Source organism: Camelus bactrianus, chromosome 10, assembly GCF_048773025.1.
Source record: "Camelus bactrianus isolate YW-2024 breed Bactrian camel chromosome 10, ASM4877302v1, whole genome shotgun sequence".
NCBI lineage: Eukaryota > Metazoa > Chordata > Mammalia > Artiodactyla > Camelidae > Camelus > Camelus bactrianus.
In genome coordinates, this window is record NC_133548.1 from 13,454,140 (window position 1) to 13,472,473 (window position 18,334).

An 18,334-nucleotide genomic window follows, 5' to 3' on the forward strand; every position below is an offset into this window, starting at 1 on the left:
GTGTTGGGGTCTCTATAAAAGAGCATCCATTCCAATCATAAGGACTCCATCTTCATGATCTAATCATTTCCTAAAGGGCCCACATCCAAGCACCATCACATTCTAAAGGATTTAACTTCTGGTTTTGAAGAGGGACACAACTCTCAGTCTAGAGCAACATTCAAAGTGGAGGAAAAAAATACATAGAATCCGATAAACTCAAATGCTTGGTATTTTTGGTAAATAGCATTGTAGCTGAGAAGACTTTGAGATAATATAAGAAATATCCATTTAACAGGGATAAAAGTCAGGATATGAAGTTTCTCACACAGTGTGATTTACTAGTGATCAGTACCTATTGATTCAAAGACTTCACCCCTCATATCAAGATTAAACAATGGAGGCAGAATAGTACATTTCTTTGATCAAATGCTTCTGACTACTTAGAGGCAGATAATGTTTTATTTCAACCCTGATTCAAAGAAAGAAACTATTTCATGAATGATATGTCAAATAAAACAGTATATTCTGATTTCTTGATTGCCTAGTAATCTGTATTTCATTAATAAGAGAGATAAGATTGTCATATATAGTCAGCATTTATTTTAACAATGATACCATCTAAAACACCTGGTGTCGAGTTCTGTAGTTCATGTTTGAAGTTTGTAGATTATGTTTTATGCTACATTTACAGATGAAAGGCAGAGCCTGTACTTCTATAGAAGGCTATGAATCACAATAAGCAAAAAAGGAGCTGGGAATATTGAAAAGAGCAGATGTATTACCAGATATTCTAAACTATTGGGAAGACTAATGGATCATTGTTATGAAAATATAAATCCAAACAAAGCTACACCACTTGAGGAGATAATATGATTACCTACCTGGGAAAAGAAGTAAGATTTGATGATTTTTCTACATAAACACCTTGTTCATTTGAATGAATTTTACAAACTTAGCCACCTTATGATAGTATTACAACTGAAACATCACTCTTCTTCAATGTTAACATTCTAAGCAATATAAACAAAATAATATATGCAAAGTGTCTCACAGATAAAAAATTAAAATATATACTTCAATATTAATATGGGCTGTCTTTGTGTGGAATGGAGTGAATAAATTGTTTATGTCATACCTCTATTATTTTCTGAAAATTGTAATCAGTCCTACTAATTATGAGAATGTTTACATTATTTAAGAGACTAACAAGAGAAAATCTTCCACTAACTAAAATAAATCTACACTATTAACTATTGCTTAATTCATCATATAGAACATAAATGTATATCCTCGAGAGACATTTTATACCTAAAAACTATATATATTATCCTGGGAAACTGTGAAGATCTTAAAAATATATTTCAAACTATATATATACATATCTATAACTAGAAAATTATGAAATTATTAAAAGTATATAATAATCATTGGAAGTATTCACATAATAAATATTTTTCATCAAGCCCAAGTTATTAAACCTGAGGAGAAATTTACTACAGTTAAAAATCACACATGACTTCTACTGGAATGAACAAATTCTTTACTAAAAATAGGTGATAATATATATGTCCCTGCTACCTCATTTTCGTACCCTTGCCCAGAGCTTTTTCATGGCATTTTTCATCTCTCCATTTCTCAGAGTATAGATTAGAGGGTTCAACATAGGGGTGATAATAGTATAAAACACTGTCAAGCATTTATCAATGGGTAAGGTAGAAGGAGGTCTCACATACATAAAGATACATGGGACAAAAAAGAGGACAACCACAGTAATGTGGGAGGCACAGGTGGACAAGGCTTTGCATCTCCCTTTTGGGCTAAGATTCTTCAGGGAGTGCAGGATGACCCCATAGGAGATGAGTAAGAGCATAAAGATGACCACACAGATTGCCCCATCATTGGCAACCACAGTGAGGCCAATAACGTAGGTGTCAGTGCAGGCAAGTTTTAACAAGGGGTACATGTCACAGACAAAGTGGTCAATGACATTGGGACCACAGAAGGGAAGGTTATAAACAAAGAAAGGATGAGCTACAGCATGTAAAAACCCACCAACACAGGCCAATAGCAGCAGCAGAACACATACTCTCTTATTCATGATTGTGGAATAATGTAAAGGTTTGCAGATGGCCACATAGCGGTCATAAGCCATGGCGACCAGGAGGCAAATCTCAGCACCACCAAATAAGTGCTCTATAAAAAGCTGGATCATGCAGGCTTGGAATGAAATGGCTTTCTTCTTACTGAGTAAGTGTATAATCATATTTGGGGTGATTGTATTAGAATAAAGAGCATCCATGAATGATAAATAACCAAGAAAGAAGTACATAGGGGAACCCAGGGTTGGACTGACCACCACAGTCACGACAATGAGTAGGTTGCCCACCATTGTCACAATGTAGATGAGCAAGAACACAGCAAATAATATTTTCTGACCCTGGGGGCTTTGAGTGAGCCCCAAGAGGACAAACTCAGTCACATTCCTCCTTTGGTCCATAGAGTCTTCTGTATGTCTTATTTCAGAGTTCAGGACAAAATTACCTATAAATATTATTACTAGTGATTTCCTGAAGTTTTCAGATAACTTGTTTATTCTTTCAGCAAATAAGCAATATGGTTTATGTTCCAGTACTTTCAGATTTATCACATAAGGCTGATTAAAGCCTCATCCCTAACCTCAAAAATCTTTCAGACCAATGGAGAGGCAAGTAATTAAGAGACATGTGAGGGGAAAGAACACATTATTAATAACTGAATTGTCATAATTTGCTTTCTATCTGGAGGGTAATATAGTTGTACATATAGCTAATACCTTATACAAAAATTAAAATGGATTAAATTTTAAGAAAATATTAAAGAAAGGTTTACTTTATTTTACTTTTCACATATTAAGTAGATAACTTTTTCATCTCTATGGATGGGAGAATCTTCTTAACCAATCATTGAAATTCCTAAGAGATATATTTAACAATTTCAAAAAAAAATTTAAGGATTTAGTAAATTTAGATAGCACAATCTAAATACGTAAAAGTAGTTTGGAGAAAGATTTACATTGTGCAGGATTTACACAGAGATAATATCTAAAATAGACAAAGATCTCTAAGAAATTAACAAATAAAAATATAAATTAAATATAAAAGAAATTTAAGATATATTTTAAAAATTGAGGGAAGAGTATATCTCAATGGCCACTAACATACTAGTACACTGAAGCTCAAATGGAACAGAAAAGTGACAATTGAAGTAACAGTTTGCTTACTACTGTATCACCTCATGTTCTTGAAAGCAATTTAATCAAGGTCTACAGATGCTACATTATCTTTTAATTTTTAACAGATTAATAAGCAATGTGTAGAGTACGTATTAATTCAGAATATCAGCGGATTTATAAATATCTGCCCATGAAAATATCCCCAATTAATTACACTTGAAATTAGTTCCTAAGACTAGTTTATGTTATAGGTCAATTTATCCCAGATCATTGTAACTCAAAAATATCCAAAAAGAGCAAGGTCAGATAGAATCAACCTCCTCATATGTCAGTAATCACAGAGGAGAGCTAACACGACTGATTGTGAGAATGACAAAAGAGAGCTTCTAGAAGAGTGAATTCTCACACCACCATTGTAGTCTTGCAAAATGTAAAGCCTAGTTCAGAATCTTGTGTGTAAATATCCTTGCTGGGTTACCTGCATAAGGAGACAGCCATTCAATCCATGTTCTGGGCTCCTCTGTCTTCTCCCTTGCTCTTCACTCACTGATGCCATCTCTGAGGACACGGAGTGCAAGATGCATGCAGCATCCCTAGACCTTAAACTGTTTCCATGTGACCAACTCATTCCATGCTGGCAGGAAATCTGTTTCAACTAAGTCATTCAGAAAAACATTCCTTTTCCAAAAGTTGGGATTTTCAAAGTGAATATTAATGGCCCATTACAAAAGAAATCTGAATCTGATTGTTAACAGAGAACCAAAATATTGACTGTTTGCAGGATATGTTTGAATCACTAACAAATGTAATTAAACCTTTTGATTGGAGAGAATACTATAAACTGTGTATGAATTGTTTACATATAAATTTTGCTCTTTGTCTTTTATACCGAAGAAATTGAAATAGTGAAAGTCTTTCCAGTATTTTGAGTCTCAATCAGTTATACTCTCCTGCCTTCATCGAGCATTGTTGAGCTTTGAGTTTCCTGAAGGATGGAGAATAATTTCATATACAAACTTCACTATATTTTGAGTCCATCATTTCAGTTTATGAAATTTGGTCCTGTGAGGTAAGGGCAAAGGTCTGTAAACACTTTATCTACATTTGAACTACTGTACATGTTATAAAGCCTTTCAGTTGGTGTATTTCCATGGGTGATTCTTGTCTAATTAAATTCAATGGGACCTTAATCATAATTTTGATGGTGACTCTTTATCTCCAGAGATGCCAACCAGGTAATCACCATGCAGAACAGAATTTACAGAGCCATGTCCTCTGGGAAAAAGTACTTAAAAAATGAAGTCATGTCACCAAGAGGGAAAAGTCCAGAATTGGCAGGGAAAAGAAAAATTGTAAAAACTTTCTTGTAGACAAATCTGTTAAAATTTAAGCTTTGTCTTTGAAGATGATAGCTGAACTAATTTCCAAAACATTATGAATGCTAATTTCAGAATAAATTGTTTGAAGTCTGTTTCAAATACAGATAAAATTTGTCACATACTTTGTCACATATTTTCAGACAGGCAATTTGATAGAATCTGTGTTAGTGTGGAAACAGGGGAAGAAGACATTTGTGGGACTATTCAGTTCATCTCAAATATCTCACAGGGCACTCAACAAAGTAGGCAGTACACTAGGCCATGACATATTTCCAAGGACTTAAATTATAGAGCACAAATATTTATAGGTATATATACATATATTTGTTACATAAATATTTTACAATAATGTAATTCTACTAGAAATGGATAACAAAAATGTTTCCAAATAATTACAAATTAAGCAAAATTCATCTAAATTAACCATGAACATTTTGATAGGTACATTTTCAAGACAAAGATGGTGATACAAATGTATGTGAAAGGTATCTATGAAATATATATATGCATAGAAAATTGTATGTAATATAACATTTTATTATATATAAATCAACTGGATGCAGTAAAAGGAGTGCTTAGAGAGAAATTTATAGCTTAAATGCAAATATTAGAAAACAAGAAATATTACAAGGAATGAACTAAGCTTCTGTCTCAAGAAGCTAGAAAAGGAACATTAAAATAAAACACTGAGAACCCTGCAGAAAGGAAATAGCAGATAGAAGACAGCAGTCATTGAAACAGAAGTTAATAGAAAATAAAGAATATATTTAAGACCAGGAATTGGTTCTTTGAAAGTTTAATAACCTTGATAAGAACGTAGCAAAATGGATTAAGAAAAAATAAGAGAAAGAACAGATTATCAGAAACAACACAAAAGAAAGTCATCACTGCAGATTCTATAGATCTTAAAAAGATAACAAAATATGATAAGGGAATTTATGACAGTATACTTGCCAAAAGAAAGTGGACCACTGCTATTAAAAAAAAAAAAACACAACTTTCTAAACACACAGAGAAAAATAATTAAAAGCTGAAATAATTAAATACTTAAATAAATTGGTTCTTTAGAATCTCACCATTTCCAAAACAAAATTTCATTCCCATATAGCTTGAATCATTGAGTTCTATACACCAACTAATCAAGAAACAGCACCAATCTTACATAAACACTTTCACAGAGGGGAGGAATTAACATAATTCCTAATGCATTTTATGTACCCATAACCCTCATACCAGACTGAAACAAGGGTAAGGGTATCATAAAGAAAACAATTCAATTAACATCTCACATTAACAAAGACACAAAATTCTGAGCACAGTATTTAGTATTTAGTTTGATTCTTTTGGAAGTTTTCTTGTGGATTTTTTTTCTTGCTATTATGGTTTTTGAGGCAGATCTTGAGATGTTCTCAGCCTAAGCCTAATCATGACCCACTCCTGATGCAAGATCTTCTTAAGTATTCAACTCAGTGCCCTGGCCTTTCTGAACCATGAGGGTTTTCAGCTGGTGAGAACAGGCAATATTCCTGGCCCAGTGTGAGGACCAAGCCACCTTCTCTCTAATCTCTCTGGGCAAATCTTTCCCCAGCCTAATGAAGTGGAAAGATCTTAGAGCTCAGCTTGTTTCCCATCTTTTAGTGAACACTGTCAGTTGTTTCTGATATCCGGTGTCCTGAAAATAGTTATTTTAAAGTTTCCCTTGTTTGTTTCCTTGTTCTGTCAGAAACTATATGTGAATATTCATAGCAGTTTATTCAGAATTTCAAATAACTGCAAACAACCAAAATATCTCTTAATTGAGAAAAAGCTAAATTAACTGTGATACACTCATAAAATGGGAAACTACTCAGCAATAAATGAATGGATCATGTTTATAAACATATTAATATGCATAAATCTCAAATGCATGATACTAAGAACAAAAAGTCTTATTTCAAAGACTATATAGTAGACATGATCTTACATATAGAAAATGCAAGAAACTGCAACAAAACTGTTACAGCTAATAAAAAATTCAAGTTTGCAGGATACAATATCAACATACAAATATTCATTGCATTTACATATACTAACATCAAACTACCCAAAAAAGAAATTAAGAAACTAATCCCATTACGGAAGCATCAAAAAGAATAAAATATTTAGGAAAAATTTGATCAAGGAGGTGAAAATTTGTACACTGAAAAATAAAATACATTGATGAAAAAAATTGAAAACACAAGTAAATGGAAAGATATCCATGTTCATGATTTGGAAGAATAAATATTACAAATACACCCACACCATCCAAATCAGTACAGAAAATATCACCATCATACCAAATCAAATAGAACATGTAAAACTGATTAGTAAGCAATTCATAGAAAAAGAATAAAATCGTTTTTAACATGTAAATAGGTGCCAAATAGATGGCATTTTGGCAATAAATATGAACATCAACATTTTAAATACATAAAGCAATTGACTGAAATTCACTTCTAGGAATTCATACTAAAAAATTTCAAAAAGATGCTTTTGCAGAATTATTTAACTTCAAAAAAGAGTGGGGAAAATATAAAGAGGACCAGATACATCAATTACAGTGCTGCTTTATGAAGAATTTAATCAGTATGAAGAAACTAGAATGAGTTACATTTATATAAACTGGCACATAAAGACCTATAGGGGGTTGAGTGATAAAAAGCAAAATGTATACACTGAAACATAAATATACACACATATATGAAAAATGTTTGATTTGCAAAGATTATTTCTAGAAGAATCTTAGAAAAAAACTATAGTGATCGTATCTGAAAGAACTGGAAGAAACTTGTTTGGGATAGTTTGGAGGTTTATTCAACACTATTCCATTTTTCATAAATTCTATTCTTAAAATTTATTATTCTCCATCATACTTATAATTTTCATTCTAAAATTAAAATATTACTCTAAAAATTTCATAGATGAGGCAAATAAAATGTAATAGATAGTCTATGCAACATTAAATATTTAATATAATATAGAGAATGAAGATTATAAAAATAAGAATCTGACTAAAAATAAAATGAAGAATGAGAAAGTAAGAGTAAATGCAGAAATTAATTAACAATTGCTATATATAAAATAGATAGGGAACAAAGTTCTACTATATAGCACAGGGAACTATATTCAATACTTTGTAATTGCCTATAATGAAAAATAATATGAAAAGGAATATCTATATGTACAACTGAATCATTATGCTGTACAACAGAAATTAACACAGCATTGTAAATATACTATGCATCAATACAAAAATTAAATTTTCAAAGAGGTAAAACAATTAACAATTAGTGTAACTCAATAAAATTTTCATTAATTCATTATAAATTATTTATTGACACCTTACTATAAATGCATCCTACTATTCTAGGTACAGTGATAAAACATACAGTTTACATTCTAGTAAGGAATTGTTATTAATAGCATGAACATATAGTTTATTCTTCAAGTATAATTATCCTAAATCATTTGAAGAAACAAAAAGTTTGCATCAGATTAATGAAGTTTTTACATTCCAAAGAGACAGGACTTAATGCTAAATCATCACTTTCATGATGGATACAGCACTAATTTAATACTTTATCTACCTGTATTTTTCCCCCAGAGCTTCTTCATAGCATTAATCATCTCAGAATTTCTTAAACTGTAGATTAATGGGTTCAGCATAGGGGTGATGACTGTATAAAACACGCTTGAAGATTTGTTGATTGAAAAGGTCTTAGCAGGTCTTGACACATGAAAATACAGGGGACAAAGAAGCAGACAACCACAGTGATGTGGGAAACACAGGTCTGGAGGGCTTTCCACCTCCCTTCCTGACAGGTTCTTTAGAGAGCGCAAGATGACTCCATAAGAGATGAGTAAGAGCAGAAACACAATAGTGCAGATCAGTCCTCCGTTGGCCACCACTAAGATGCCAATGATATAGGTGTCAGTGCAGACCAGTTCCAATAAGGGATACATGTCACATGTAAAGTGATCAATGACATTGGGGCCACAGAAAGGGAGCCCATAAATAGTGCCAAGTTGAATTACTGAGTGCAGAAAACCTCCAACCCAGGACACCACCAGCAGCACAACACACACCCTTTGCCTATGATAACCACCTAATGCAAGGGCTTACAGATGGTCACATAGCGGTCATAAGCCATCACCAAGAAGGAAGACCTCTGACCCAGCAAAAATGTGCTCTATAGACAAATAAGTCATGCAAGATTCAAAGGATATGGTATTTTCCCCAAAGAATAAGTCTGAAAGCAATCGGGGGGAAATAGAAGAGGAATAAGCTATGTCCATAAATGATAAGCTGGCAAGAATAAAGTACATCGATGTGTTCACGGTCTTGCTTACTGTTATTGTCACGACTATGAGTAGGTTGCCCAGCAAGGTCAAATGTAGAAGAGCAAGAACATAACAAAAAGGACCTTCTGCTCCTTTGGATTCTGTGTGAGGCCCAGGAGGATGAAATAAGTTACATTGTTCCTTGGTTCCATCTAGTCTGTACAGGTGCTGAGGTCACGTTATTAGAAGCAGTTTACCTACAAAACAGGTGGAAAACCTTTAAATGCATTATAAGGTTAATCTCTTTTACCCATTCAATTAAAACAACATGTATGGAGTATCTATTCATGTCCAATGTGTCATAGACATTGTAATTACCAAGTTCAATAGGGCATCATTCCCCACCCTTAGTGATATAATATATGACAAGGGGTCAGACACTTCCACACCCATGTAACAAGTGTCACTACAAGGATATTCACACACAGCTAAGAGTCACGGGGTAGGAACGCATCAGTCAAACTAGAATCAGAGAAGGTTCCCAGAGGAAGCAATGTTTAGCTGAGTTTTAAAGAAATAGTGAAAGAACAAGAAAAGATGGGAAGAGGATTTCATGATCAGGTCCATAATTTATAAAGTCACATAGGTGTAATATTGAGACCCAGTTAAACTAATTTACATATACAGGGTGAGGAACTCAAACTGTGAACAGAAGTTCACTGTCCTAGATTGTTTCAGAACTCACTGAGGCCTACTTCATGTGGCCTTTAGTTGGATATTTCTCCTTTTCCTGAACAGTAAATGCTGAAGCACGTAAATTGGGGTCTCCAGCCTTTACTTCTACACTTGTTTTGCAATTTTTGTATGCAGTGTCTCCAATTTTGGACCTCTGCAGTTGGATATCAAGTTAGTAAATATAACACAAAATTTTAAATTTTCCACAACACTAAAGGTGATACCCATTTCATGAAATGGGACCACCTTCAATGTAATTGCTCAGACAGAAAATCTCACAGTATTATTCACTCCCTTATTGCTCTCATATGACTTATTGATGACTTTTTTTAAAAAAATGCTACTGTCTTTACTTGGAAAGTATATCACAAATTTGATTATTCCCTTTCCCCCATTTCCTTCTTGGTTCACTGCAATAGCCTCCTGCCAAGTCGCTCCACTTTTATTCTGGACTCAGACAATTTGTTCTCCTGAAGGAGACTGAATGCTTTTCTTTAAATCTTGTTCTGAATATATCACTCAAGTGCTCAGAACTCCCACAGTGGATTGCAATCATTCACTCACATTTTATCACATTTAATATTCACATTAGCAAGAACAGTAAATCCCATTTTCACTTGAAGAACTAAGGCTCAGAACATCTCATTAATTTCCCCCAATGTCACACATTGTTAACAGATAAAACTGGAATTGGAATCTAAGTTTCATGTATTTCAAAAAGATTTAATTTTTTTAAATGATAAAGACAGTGATATAATGATGAGACTGGTGGGCAGTATCTACTGGTAGTCTTACCTTGTGGAGGCTTGTTCACAGTCAGAGGATGACTTAAGCTACTCACAAAGACTTGGAATTCCTCTTTCATTCATTGTGGCCACAGATGGGAGATAATTAGAGAGCTGTATTATTAGGATATATTTTCTTTCATTCAGCTCTCTGTTCATTTCTTATATGGTCTCTTCTGGTTATTCAGAAACTATCTTTATTTGCACTGTAGATAATTTTAAAGAAATTCCACAGTGATCATGAAGAAACAGATGTTCACCATGTGGGATAATTTATTAAAGACAAGTAAATTCATGTTTACATAGGAAGATAGCAACTAGCCATTTCCCAGGGAAATTTATCTCAAGTAAATTATTTTCCTACTAAGTTCAAAATTTTAAAAATACCATTCAGTTGTTTAGTTCTCATCCGATCATATCAGTGTAGCCAGATTAGTGAACTTGAGATTTTGAGATATTATTGTGCTATTTTTTTAATTTTATGTATTGCTTTAAGTCTAACCAAGGTAATCTTGAAATTAGGGTGAAAAAGATGGAAAACAGAGAAAATAATCAGCTGGAGAATCATGTTGAGACTATTGCTAGTAAAAACAAAATATTAGAGCAAACATTTTGATTCAATGTAGATTAATTTTTCATATATATTGCCACTTGCCATAGCAAGTTTTACTTTCCCTTTATTTAGTACTGGATTTATTCTGCCTTAATATTTGGTCAAATATATCAAATTTTATCAACAAATCAGAAATTATTTCTAATCATTTTTGTAATTATGAATTGCTTTTTATAAAAATTTAGGGTACTTATTTTCATACACAAACTGTGCTATGGGTGAGAATTAATAAGTAATGAATAACACAGGGAAGTAGAATCGTATAAAAATTCTTTTCTGCATGGATTTTACATACTGACAATGCAGTCAGACAATAAAGAAAGGACAATTTAATAAAATAATTGTAGTCCAATGCCATTCTTATTAGACAGAAAATAAAGTACTTTTATAGAAAAAAAGAGGAATTAGCTGACTTTCAAAAATGTAACCAGAAAAGGCCTTTCTAATAAGGTGATGTTTAACCTGAGATCGAAAGGACAGGAAGTGACTACCAGTGGAAGCACTGTCACAGACAGTAATATTAAATAAAAATTAAGTAAAAGTATCTCATTTCAGAGATGAACAGGTCTACACATAGAAACACTAAAACTTTACTAGGAATTTTTATTGCAGTACTATGTTGCAAAAGAGTAATGACAGTGTGCACTCATGTCTTGTTCCTGATTTTAACGTAAAAGCTTTTGAGCTTTAATCTAGAGTATGATATGTGGTGTGGTATGCACATGTAAGACCCTAATTATGTTGAGATACTGTCTTTCTATACCCAGTATAATGAGACTTTTTATCATGAAAGGAAATTAAATTTTTATACTATCAAGGAACAACACAGGGAGGTAATTATGAAAATCCATTTACAATAGCATCAATAAGAATAAAATACTTGAGTAAACATAAGCAAGGAGATGAAAAGCTTGTACACTGAAAGCTGCAAAATGTACTGAAAGACATTAGAGAAGACATATGTAAATGAAAAGATATTATGAGCTAGATTTTTAATATTGTTAAGATGTCAATGCTACTTAAACTAATTTGCAGATTCAGTGCAACCTTTATCAAAATGCCCAAAACTTTCTTTGAAGGAAAAGAAAAATCCATTCTAAAATTCAGATTTTTTTTCTAGTCTGGTTATAGCTAGGACATCTTATACTATGCTGAATAGAAGTGGTGAGAGTGGGCATCCTTGTCTTGTTCCAGATTTTAGTGGGAAGACTTTCAACTTTTCATCATATGAGTGTTATGTTAAAAAAATAAATACTTTTTATTATGTTGAGACCTGTTCCCTCTCTACCTCTTTAGTAGGAGTTTGTATTATAAATGGATATTCAATTTATCAAATGCATTTTTCTGCATCTATTGAGATACTCATGTAATTTTTGTCCAGTCATCTGTCTATTGATTGATTTGCATATGTTGAGCCATCTTTGTGTCCCTGGGGTGAATCTAACTTGATCATAGTGTACACTATTTTTATGTGTTGTTGGATTCTGTTTTCTAATATTTTGGTGAGAATTTTTGCATCTATATTTATCAAAGATAGTGGCCTTTAATTTTCTTTTTTGGCAGTGTGTTTGTCTGGCTTTAATATCAGGGTGATGATGGCTTCATAGATTGACTTTGGGAGTGTCCCCTACTTTTCAGCCTTCTGGGAGATTTTGGGAAGTTTCAGTATAAGTTCTTCTTCCTATGCTTGGTAGATTTCCTTAGTGAAGCCATCTGGTCCTGGACTTTTATTTGCAGGGAACTTTTTTATTTTTAGTTCTGTATCACTTCTAGCGGTTGGTCTGTTCAGATTATCTATTCCTACTTTTTTATTTTATTTTTTAACTGAAGTACCATCAGTTACAATGTGTCAGTTTCTATGAATGTTCAAATAAAGACATATATCCCTGACTTTGGGGACTGTGCTATAATTCAGAATGCTAGCAAAAGACACTAAACCTTTTCTGACCAACTCATTAAAAGTGTTAATCAGATTTACATCAGAGAGTCCTCTGTTTAAATAAAAAAAACCAAAAGGCAAATTTTACTTACACTCTGTGGAAATACTTGCAAATTTTTTGAGACATCAGTCAATTCTTCACAATATATGATTAATTCAGAAAGAGAAAACAAGATATTAAAACATGTCATTTTCCTTTAAACAAATATGTGGTGCTATGACATTCTTAATATATTTTATGGGAAGTTTTCAAACTTTGAAAAATAACCTTAAAGTTTATCATAAAATGCAAATATTTAGGAATTCAAGAACCTTCTGAAGAATGTGAATATTTAGTGGAGTCTATCCCTAGTAAGTATAAACATGCATTAAAATTTCTTGACCACTGAAGTATTTTAGTGGTAATATTTTGAAATGGAGCCTTTGGGAAATGATCAGATAATGAGAGCAGAACCCTAGTGAGTGAAAGTAATTTCCTTATAAAAAAGTAGTGCTGTCAAAGATGTAGAAACTTTGGACCCCTTGTGCAGTCTTGTTTGGAATTGATGCAACCACAATGGAAAATAGTATAGGCATTGAAATAGGAAAATTCTTTATAAGCAAGACAATATCTAAAGAAAATATTGATAGATTTAATTATGTAAATGCAGTATTATTTCTACTTGTTCAAAAACATTCTGCACAGTATAAATATATCAAAAACAAATCACAAGCTGGCAAAACAATAACTCCACACAATATAGTAAGTGGGATAAATTCCTTAGTATTTAATTAAATCATAAAATCTGTATGGGAAATGTCAGCAATCAAATAAAACACATCAAATTCATTAATATGCATTTCATGAAAAAGAAATACATATTACCTTAAACACATCAATAGATGTCCAAATTCTAATTTTATTTATTTATTTATAATTAAAGTGTACAAGTGAAACACAGTTTCTTTAATGAGATTGTCAAATTCCACAAAGTTTACCAAGCACTGATTTTTTGAGAATGTCATCAAACGGGTATTTTCCAGAATGAAGGGAAAAGTGAGTTTAGTAAAAGCTCATGGATGGCATTTTGACAATAACTGTGAACACCAACATTTTAAATACATAAACCAGTTGACTCAAAAATTTCACCTCTAGGACTGATAGTTATAAAATTTCAAAAACATGGCATAGCAGAATTATTTACCCAAGAAAAAGACAGGAAAAACCTGAAGAGGACTGAGCACCTAAATTTGAGTGAATCTATATAAGGAAGTTAAACAGTATGAGGAAACCAGAATGAGTTAGATCTATATAGACTGGTACAAAGATCTTCAGGAGCCTCAGTAGTAAAATGCAATATTTGTACACAGAGACATAAACACACTCAGGCATGAAAGTCTGCTTGTATTTGCAAGGATTACTACTTGAATAATCTCAGGAACAGAGTAGCGGCTGCAACTGGGAGAACTGGGAGACAACGCTATGGGATGGAGAGGAGTTCTGTTCTACAGTATTTCATTTTTCATGGGTTCCAATTCTAATATTTATTATTATCCAAATAGTTTCAAGTTTATTTTGAAAATTGAAATATACAAAAGATTTTCATATATAAAGCAACTGAAATTGGACAATAGTCTATACAGCATTAAATAATTTAACTAGTACAATAAAAATGAAGATAAAAGATAAGACTCTGATGTAAAATAAAACTAAAGATGAAAAACTTATAAATGTAGATGAAGGAATTAATTTAAAATTAGTATAACTATAAAAGTTCCATTAATTAATTAATCACATATTATTTATAGATTCCTTAATGTAATTGCATCCCACTTTCCTAGGTACAGTGAGACATTATACAGTTTATATTCTAAAAGGAAAATTGTCAAAGATTGTATGAACATATAATTCATGTTTTAATATAATTACTGTAATTCCTTTAGAGAAAAGGAAAGTCACATTAGATTTATGAAGAATTTTACATTTGGAGAGATTGGCTCCAAAGTTAAATGAGTTTCCTCATGATTGATAATGAACTTATTTCATTCTTGATCTGCTTTTTGTTCTCCAGAGCTTCTTCATAGCACTAGTCATCTCAGAATTTCTTAGACTGTAGATTAATGGGTTCAGCCTAGGGGTGATGACTGCATAAAACACACTTAATGATCTGTCAATTGGGAAGGTCTTAACAGGTCTTGCATACATGAAAATACAGGGGACAAAGAAGAAGACAACCACAGTGATGTGGGAAGCACAGGTCTGGAGGGCTTTCTGCCTGCCTTCCTGGCTAATGTTCTTTAGAGAGCGCAAGATGACTCCATAAGAGATGAGTAAGAGCAGAAACACAATACTGCACATCAGTCCTCCGTTGGCCACCACTAAGATGCCAATGACATAGGTGTCAGTGCAGACCAGTTCCAATAAGGGATACATGTCACATGTAAAGTGATCAATGACATTGGGGCCACAGAATGGGAGCCCATAAATAGTGCTAACTTGTATAGTTGAGTGCAGAAATCCTCCAACCCAGGACACCACCAGCAGCACAACACATACCCTTGGCCTATGATAACCAAATAATGCAAGGGCCTACAGATGGCCACATAGCGGTCATAGGCCATCACCAGCAGAAGGGAGATCTCTGATCCACCAAAAAAGTGTTCTATAAACAGATAAGTCATGCAAGATTCAAAGGATATTGTGTTTTCCCCAAAGAACAAGTCTGAAATCAATCTAGGGGAAATAGAAGAGGAATAAATTAGATCTATAAGTGATAAACTGGCAAGAAAAAAGTACATTGGTGACTTCAGGGTCTTACTAACACTTATAGTCACAACAATGAGCAGGTTGCCCAACAAGGTCAAAATGTAGAAGAGCAAGAACATAACAAAAAGGACCTTCTGCTCCTTTGGATTCTGTGTGAGGCCCAGGAGGATGAAATAAGTTACATTGTTCCTTGGTTCCATCTAGTCTGTATAGGTGCTGAGGTCACATTATTAGAAGCAATTTACCTACAAAACAGGTGGAAAATCTTTAAATGCATTATAAGGTTAATCTCTTTTATCCATTCAATTAAAACAATGTGTATAGACTATCTATTCATGTCCAATGTGTCACAGACATTGTAATTACCAAGTTCAATAAGGCATCGTTCCCTACCCTCATTGATGTAATATATGACAAGGTGATTTCATATATGATATATGACAGACCCATGTAATGAGTGCCACTGTAAAGGTGTTCACACACAGCTGAGTCATGGAGTAGGAATGTATCAGTCAAACTAGAATCAGAGAAGGTTCCCAGAGGAAGCAATGTTTTAGCTGAATTTTAAGGGAAAAGTAAAAGAACAAGATAGGAAGAGGAGTTCATAAAGAAGTCCATAATTTATAAAGTCCAAAAGTGTAATATTGAAACCACTTAAACTAATTTACATATACAGGGTGAGGATCTCAAACTATGAACAGAAGTTCACTGTGCTAGATTGTCTCAGACCTCACTGAGGCCTACTTCATGTGGCCTTTAGTTGGATATTTCTCCTTTTCCTGAACAGTAAATGCTGAAACAGTCAAATCTGAGTCTCTAGCATTTACTTCTACACTTGTTTTCCAATTTTTGTACACAGTGTCTCCAATTTCGGACATGTGCAGTGGGATATCAATTCAGTAAATATAACACAAAATTTAAAAATTTCCACAATACAAAAAGTGTTCCCCATTTCTTGAAATGATACCACCTTCAATGTAATTGCTCAGACAGAAAATCTCACAGTGATATTTGTTCCCTTGTTGCTCTCGTATGACTTACTGATACCTTAAAAAATAATGCTACTGTCTTTACTTGGGAAGTGTAACACAAATATGATTATTCCCCTTCCGCCGTTTCCTTCTTGGCTCACTGCAATAGCCTCCTGCCGAGTCGCTCCACTTTTATTCTGGACTCAGACAATTTGTTCTCCTGAAGGAGCCTGAATGATTTTCTTTAAATCTTGTTCTGATTATATCACTCAAGTGCTCAAAAGTCCCATAGTGGATTGCAATCATTCACTCACATTTTAATGTATCACATTTATTATTCACATTAACAAGAACAGTAATTCTCATGTTCATTTGAAGAACTAAGGCTCAAAACATCTCATTAATTTCCCTAAAGTCACACATTGTTAACAGATAAAACTAGAATTGGAATCTAAGTTTCATGTATTTCAAAAAGATTTAAATTTTTTTAGATGATAAAGACAGTGATACAATGGCGAGCCTGGTGGCCAGTATCTACTGGTAGTCTTACCTTGTGGAGGCTTGTTCACAGTCTGGAGGATGACTTTAGCTACTCACAAAGACTTGGAATTCCTCTTTCATTCTTTGTGGCCACAGAGGGGAGATAATTAGAGAGCTGTATTATTAGGATATATTTTCTTTCATTCAGCTCTCTGTTCATTTCCTATATGGTCTCTTCTGGTTATTCAGAAACTATTTTTATTTGCAGTTTAGAAATTTTAAAGAAATTCCACAGTGCGCACAAACAAATATTCACCATGTTGGGATAATTTATTAAAAAGACAAGTAAATTCATGTTTACATAGGAAGATAGCAACTAGCCATTTCCCAGGGAATTTTAACTCAAATAACTTCTTTCTCTACTAAATTCAAAACAGAAAAATACCATTCAGTTGTTTAGTCCTCATTCAATCATGTCAGTGTGGCCAGATTAGTCACCTTGAGATTTTTTGACATTACAGGGTTGTTTTTATCTTATTTTATGCATTGCTTCAAGTCTAACCGAGGTCATCCTGAAAAATATATATAAGTTCTTAAAATGATACCACCTCTTTTTCCCAATAGGGTCACATAACTTTGTATGTTTTATCCCTTTTAGCCACACTTATCATTGTCTTAGAACTGGAATGTGTCCAAGACTGATTCTTGCTTAATTAAATTCACTGGGATTTTCCACTACATTTTAAAATTACATCTAGTGTAAAGATATTACTGAACCACATCATTTAATTAGGATCAAAAAGATGGAAAATGGAGAGAATAATCAGCTTGAGAATCATGTTGACACTGTTGCTAATAAAAACATAATATCAGCACAATCATTTTTACTCAATGAAGATTAGTATTTCATATATTTTCCCACTTGCCATAGCAAGTTTTTCTTTCTTTTTATTTAGTACTTGGTCCATTCTGCCTTGATGTTTGCTCAAATATATAAAAATTCTGTCACAAATATCAAATATAATTACTAATTATTTATACAATTATGAATTGTTTTTATATAAAATTTAGGGTACCTATTTTAATATACCAACTGTGCTATGGGTGAGAATTAATAAGCAATGAATAACACAGGGAAATACAGCCATATAAAAGTTCCTATCTGCATGGATTTTATATTTTTATAATGCA

General features: G+C 33.0%; 1 protein-coding gene and 1 pseudogene across 1 annotated transcript; both read right to left on the minus strand.

Moving 5' to 3' along the window:
• Nucleotides 1-1,561: 1,561 nt before the first annotated feature.
• LOC105076752 (olfactory receptor 4A47-like) lies at nt 1,562-2,479 on the minus strand. The gene has a single exon (XM_010965012.3). The coding sequence runs from the start codon at nt 2,477-2,479 to the stop codon at nt 1,562-1,564; it is 918 nt and encodes a 305-aa protein (XP_010963314.3).
• A 12,484-nt stretch (nt 2,480-14,963) lies between these two features.
• LOC141578964 (olfactory receptor 4A47-like) lies at nt 14,964-15,892 on the minus strand (annotated as a pseudogene).
• Nucleotides 15,893-18,334: the final 2,442 nt, after the last annotated feature.